Source organism: Toxotes jaculatrix, chromosome 15, assembly GCF_017976425.1.
Source record: "Toxotes jaculatrix isolate fToxJac2 chromosome 15, fToxJac2.pri, whole genome shotgun sequence".
Lineage (NCBI taxonomy): Eukaryota > Metazoa > Chordata > Actinopteri > Toxotidae > Toxotes > Toxotes jaculatrix.
The window spans coordinates 1,612,567-1,618,566 of NC_054408.1; the positions used below are offsets into that span (position 1 = coordinate 1,612,567).

The window sequence follows — 6,000 nt, forward strand, 5'->3', positions numbered from 1 at the left end:
AGTGGAGAAGCTGCAGGCAGCCACACACAGCTCGAGGCCGTATAAACACTACACAACATCTCACAGTGTTCAGCCATCACAGTAATGTTACACTACAACAGCTTCATATATTGTTCATTTCCTGGAAATTGGATTGGACGGTAAAAAGCCTGACAAAGTACAAACAGCCAATCATCACAGAAACTACTGCTGTAATTCCAACTGTGCAGCAGCTGATCTGTTGATTATTTCCTCAATAATCGATTAGTCATTTCGTTTTACAAAATGTCAGGAAGTGGTGTTTTTAAAACATAAACTCAAAATGATTCAATTATCTAAATATTTGCAGATTAATTTTCCGTTGCGCGAGCGACTGATTAATCGTTGCAGATCAAATTTCTAACCACGCAAATGACGCCATGAAAATGTACAGCAGCGCTGGTCGAGTAGTCGTTAAGCAGGGAACACGGGGGAAAGAATGGAAACGGACGAACTGAGAGGAAACGTCAGCAGGTAGATATTGTGTGAACTGAACAGAGGTTGTTCTCTCAACAAGACTCAACAAGCCAAATGTAGATTTTTTTTTTTCTTATCACTGCACATAGGGAGCTGCTGGGGTCTGCTGGGGGTGTTTTCTCCAGCTTGATGAGGATGGATAAATATTTTAGTGGTTCAGTGTACAATCTCTCTGCTATATCATTTATGTGCAATTGTGCGTGCCGGAACCAGCCTTTCAGCAGATTTTCTCCTCCAAATCCCAACAGGGAGGCTAAGATCATATAACACAAGCTGCTTGAACACACACACACACACACACGCACACGCACACGCACACTCACACACACAGTGACGGCGAAGGCCCTGGAGAGAACATCACTCCCTCGAGGCCACTGAACCCATTCAGTCACAACCACTCCAACACTGTTGATGCATTATGACTTCAAAAACCTGCATTTCTTAATTGGATGTTATTCAGTAACTACTGTACGATCCCAATTAAAACGGATTTATTAGAAAGGGAAGATCCTGGGTCTGCAGACCGGCCATCCCTGCCAAGCACACGTCTCCACTGCCACTGAAAAGGGACAACACAGTACAGAAAATACCACCACTTGGCAGAGGCTCAAATTCAAATTGACCCCCAGCACGGTACTTTTCCTAGAAGAGTCACTGCAGTGAACACAACTGTCATTAAGTCCAGTGCTGGGCAGGCTGCCTTTAAAGCACACTTAGGTCTTACAATGTAAACAAAGCAGTGTTTAACCTACTGACCCACAGCCCAGGGGTCCGGTGGTGCCATGGTCTGGGTGGGTTATTAGGAGAATACCTCTCGCTAATTCAGTGCTGTTCAGCATTAGCTAGCAGAAGCTAGCCTCTCATATCACCATTAAACAGACCAAGCCCCAGGGCCAACTCTGTCAGAGGCATGGCTCCTGTTGTGGAGCTGCCTGTCCTGATATAGGTCAGTGTTTCACACATCTTATCAAGGACAAACACCTACTCATACACATAAACACACAAAACCTTAGCAGAGCCTTTAAAATACATAATTAACTAAACTGGCGGGTTGCACCTTGGCAAAAGATAACTCTGCTCTACCTGAGGGAAAGGAGAAGGATGAGGGAGACACACACACACTTACAAACTCTCCTTGTTATTACCATAATTTCCTCGACACCAGGCTGGAAAAGGCGGCGGTGAAACAGTGAACTAGCAGGTATTTCACTCCCTGTGGATTACAGGGTGATGTGAGTTCACTCCGCGGGGTGAATGGGACACATGCACAGGAGACGGAGCTAGGCCTCAGGCTTATATTCCCTGTCACCTCTTGGAAAGGGACACACACATAGAACACACAAAAGCAGGAACTGACACATGCACCGCATACACACACATTAACACACGCGCACACATCTTTGTGTCTAGAGTTATAATGACATTCAGGCTTTGTAGAGCACCCCTGAGTGTCCTCCTCAGGCATGAGGTATGCAAATGGAGGGTAATTTATTTTATTCACAGTGGAGCAGATCAGCTCTACAGCGATGTATGTTATAGGACAATATCCATTGTTAAATCCACCGTGAGTCCAAATCCTGAACAGGGAGGCCATTGATCCGTTCAGCTGGGTAATATTAGCTCCCGTTTTCAGCTCCATTAACAGAGGAGACGACGATGCATGGACACAGACGCTAACCTCTCAATGGCCTGTGACTGAAGCATCGACACTGTTAACAGTGCGTGGACTGCACCGTGATGCTAACACATCAAAACTTTCACCTAAATCTGGGATCCTGAGCAGTTTTGGTCTGATGGACTGAAATTACAATTTCCTGTTGTCACCAGGGTCAGAGCTACAATGGAAAACATAACAAACAGCATCCTCCTTTCAGTCCCTTTCTTTATGCATAATGCTGTGTTACGTGCCCTGCTGTGAAAGAGACACGGGCCCACACACACATAACTTTTTCCAAAGATGAACCAGAAAAGAGCATGGCCCAGAGGCACAGGCTGTCTCTTAGTGTGAGTCAAACTAATGGACTGCTTCCTTCTACTGTGGCCCTGACCTCTCTCATTCCCTCACTCATCACATCTTCAGTGCAGCCTCTCCTTCTCTCTCAGCCTCCATCCCTCCTCATTCTTGGTCCTAACCCCCCGTTTACTTCCTCCCACCCTCACCCGTCCTCTTCAGGATCAATCTGACAGCAACAAGACCCATGTACACAACACAGTCACATGCATGTGGGTGACAGACGGGCTTTTGGCCGAAGTCACTGCTCTAAAAATACAAGCACAGGACTAAATCCTGCTCATGCATAGTCAAATGATGCATGTGCATCAATATGCATAAAACTATAGGGTGGATTCTGTTCCCCACAGGGACCAGCACCAACATAAATCCAACTAAATCCAGCATACACACACATCACAACACTGCTTTCCAGGCACAGTTCAGGATGACCTATATATAGGCCTGTATGTGCAGCTACATGGGTCTAATCCTGCAGAATACACTAACACCTATACAGACCACAGGGTGCTGGTCTCTTAAAGCTATCCCTTTCTTGACTGCGGTGTTGTCATTTGGTTGGGTTTCCCTCCAGTTAATCCAGCGTCTTTCAGGATCAAAAACCCGCAATTGGTACTTGAGTGGAGTCTTAAAAGAAGCTGTGGCTGTAGCAGCTCGCCACATAGCGAACAGCAGGTCGACTGATAAAAGGCCCCCCTCTCCTTCTGCAAACTGTAAATCACAGACAATCTGTTGAATACAACGAGCACGGATTCCATTCAGAAAACTCATACCAAGTGTTCCTGTGCACGGCTGACTCAGTGCACCGGTCTCACCAGAACTTGGCTGAACACTTAGTGGTTTTCATATTTTTACATCATACGTGAAAGCAGAAGACAGACAGAGCGGGGGGACTTCTTTTTGGGTCCACGCTTGTGTGCGTTTGAGTGAGAGACAAAGAAATTGCTTGTGACTATGTGGGATTAAAAAAAAAAGAGCACACACTGTTTTCAGGCTTGCCTAAACATGCACTACGCGGTGCAAGTCTTATCGCCCTGTCAAACAGTCAACCATCTCTGTGACACCGCAGAAGTCCCATAACCAGTCAGCCTGCTCTGACTGACTGACTGTGTCTGTCAGGCCTGCCAAGCTCCTGGTTCACACGGAGCGTCTGTTTGTTCGCCCAATGAAGTGCTTTATTCAAGACCAGCAGTTTGGATGATCCTGTCAGTTATCCGTGCGTCGGTCACAGCAGACAGTTTTCCCTCGTACGGATTTTCTCCACTCATTCATCTGCCTCAGCTGAATATCCAAACAAAGTGACTGCCTCCCTTACGGTGTACTGCTTCTCTTCTTGTGCTGCTCAGTTCCTTTATGTGCACTATCAAGTTGGAAAGTCCCCAGGTGTGGTGCAGGTACCACAGCTGCTTAGCAAGAACAAAGACAGTGCAGTGATGTAAAGGCTAATGACTGGAGAGGCTGGGTCATCGGACAAAAACACTGGAGCTCTAAGGACTGATCCTGCTGCCATTTTTTTGTAACTGGCCCTGGTTATCAGTCATCACAGCAGCAGCATGGGAACATTCACAGCCACATCTACTTTAACACACACAGGACTGTCACAACACACTACTTCCTTGCCATGGATTATAATTACATGGATAAATGTTAATGATATACCAAGCTTTGCTGCCATCCTCTCTGCAGGATAATAAAAGAAAGGTAATTGTAGCAACCACAACATAACTCATCTGTCATATTCAACCAAAACTATTATTGTGAAGGGAGTTCACAGTGGTCTTACTGCTCCTACCTGTGTTTTTATGTTTGTTAATATTACAGCTATAACAGTCCCATAGAATGCAATGTGATGTATCTTATATTTACATTACGCCTCTTAAGCTTCACTCTACGGTTACTGTAAGGCCTCATTCCACAGAGAATGGCTGAATATCGGTTGAAATGTTGGGACTTCTCCGTGTAAAAACATTCCCAAAACGTGCCACTGCTCTCCTCTCACCCCAGCAGTGGGTATTATTCCAAGTGGCCTGGATGGAAAACCTTCACAGTCACTAACGATGACCAGATGTGCGGTGTGTGCATGACTCATGATGGTCTGTGCCCTGCCCTTTAATCTCTGCAGCAAGTTGCCAACTGCCACTGGGTCAAAGCACACGGTGTCATGCCAAAGTACTGTGTGTCTGAGCAACTGTAACACACAACCCATGCAGGAGGATGATGAACGCAGCCACGGTAACGAAACTGGGAATGCAACCACTCCTAACACCCCTTTATTTAAGTGTTGTGGAATAGGCCTGCCCATACAGTGTTACCGAGCGGGAATAAGACAGCATAAATAAGATTAAGGTCGCTGTAGATAGAATTATGATGACCACCATTAGTCCCTACAGATATGACCACGCTTTTCGTGCGTGTGCGGGTGTGCGTGTGTGTGCAGTGCCTTCGGGGTATTATGAGGAGCTAATTGGAAAGCCCCGGTGACCAGCGTTCACCGTGAAAACACTGAAATAAACCAGAAACGCAGCACTTACTTGCCAATGACCTCGCAGAGCTCGTACACATCTTCAAAGAGAATGTCGTCGTCCGCCATAGTCCGACCCCGGCTGGGGAAGAATTATCCCCAAAATATGCGTCCCAGACCGGATTATATGCTCCCGAAATGGTCGAAAACGGAGGCCACAAGCAGCTGACCGCCTGGCAGAAATACCGGACAGCACGCCGCTCGTACCGTCCGCTGCAGGGTGGTCGGTAAAGAGTTCCAAAGAAAGGTTTCTAATTCCCAGTTGTTGCCTCCTTTCGTCGACCCCCCGTCCCCCCCAAAAAAACGCTGCGTCGCTGTGGGTGAATCGGCACAGGCAGAGCTCAATAATCCAGTTTGGGAGTCCACCGGTTCGGCCCCGCCTCTCCCACCGCTTCCCGGTATCGTGCTCCCGTTTGAAAAAGCAAACCGCACACAGATAATAGTAAACTACTCCGCCGGTGTGTCCGCTGCTCCCGTTAACGGCTCCGGCTGTTTACACTGGCCGAGAGAGGGTGAAATGCCCGAACAGAGCCGGTGGACAGCTACATCAGGCTCGGGCTACAGGACTGATCCAGGTGGGCTACACGGATCTTCACATCCCGAACAGCCACGGGTTACGCTTCCCGGGGATGCACACACAGTCCTCCCGTCGTTTAGCTGACAAGTCTCCGGTCCACACTTCGCTCCGCTCTCCGTCTCCGTCTCCTGGGCTCCGCAGCACTTTACAGCAGTTGGTTTATGTTTTCTTCCTCCCACTGTCGCCAGTCTGCCCGGACGTCTCTCTCCACGGAGCTTCCAGAAAACCAAGCTCCTCCCACACGGGAGTTATGAAACTGCTCCGCTGTCCTCCATTTTGGCGCCAAGCCGTTACCCAGGGTTCTCCTTTCAGGAGTACGGGCTTTGAGCCAACATGGCGGCGCGGCGGCGCCATAAAGGCTTTTCTGAAACCGCAGTTTCCTCAGGACTTTCGGAG

At 47.9% G+C, this 6,000-nt stretch overlaps 1 protein-coding gene across 4 annotated transcripts in view; it reads right to left on the reverse strand.

Annotated features, from left to right (window-relative positions):
- The window catches only part of caska (calcium/calmodulin-dependent serine protein kinase a), a 91,611-nt gene extending 85,815 nt beyond the window's left edge, over nt 1-5,796 (reverse strand). For all 4 annotated transcript variants that reach the window (XM_041056709.1, XM_041056707.1, XM_041056706.1 and 1 more), the window contains exon 1: nt 5,038-5,796. In XM_041056709.1, coding sequence (XP_040912643.1) covers nt 5,038-5,096 — 59 coding nt within the window. In that variant the 5' untranslated portion in view covers nt 5,097-5,796. The remainder of the gene's footprint in view (nt 1-5,037) is intronic.
- Between the last annotated feature and the right edge of the window lie 204 nt (nt 5,797-6,000).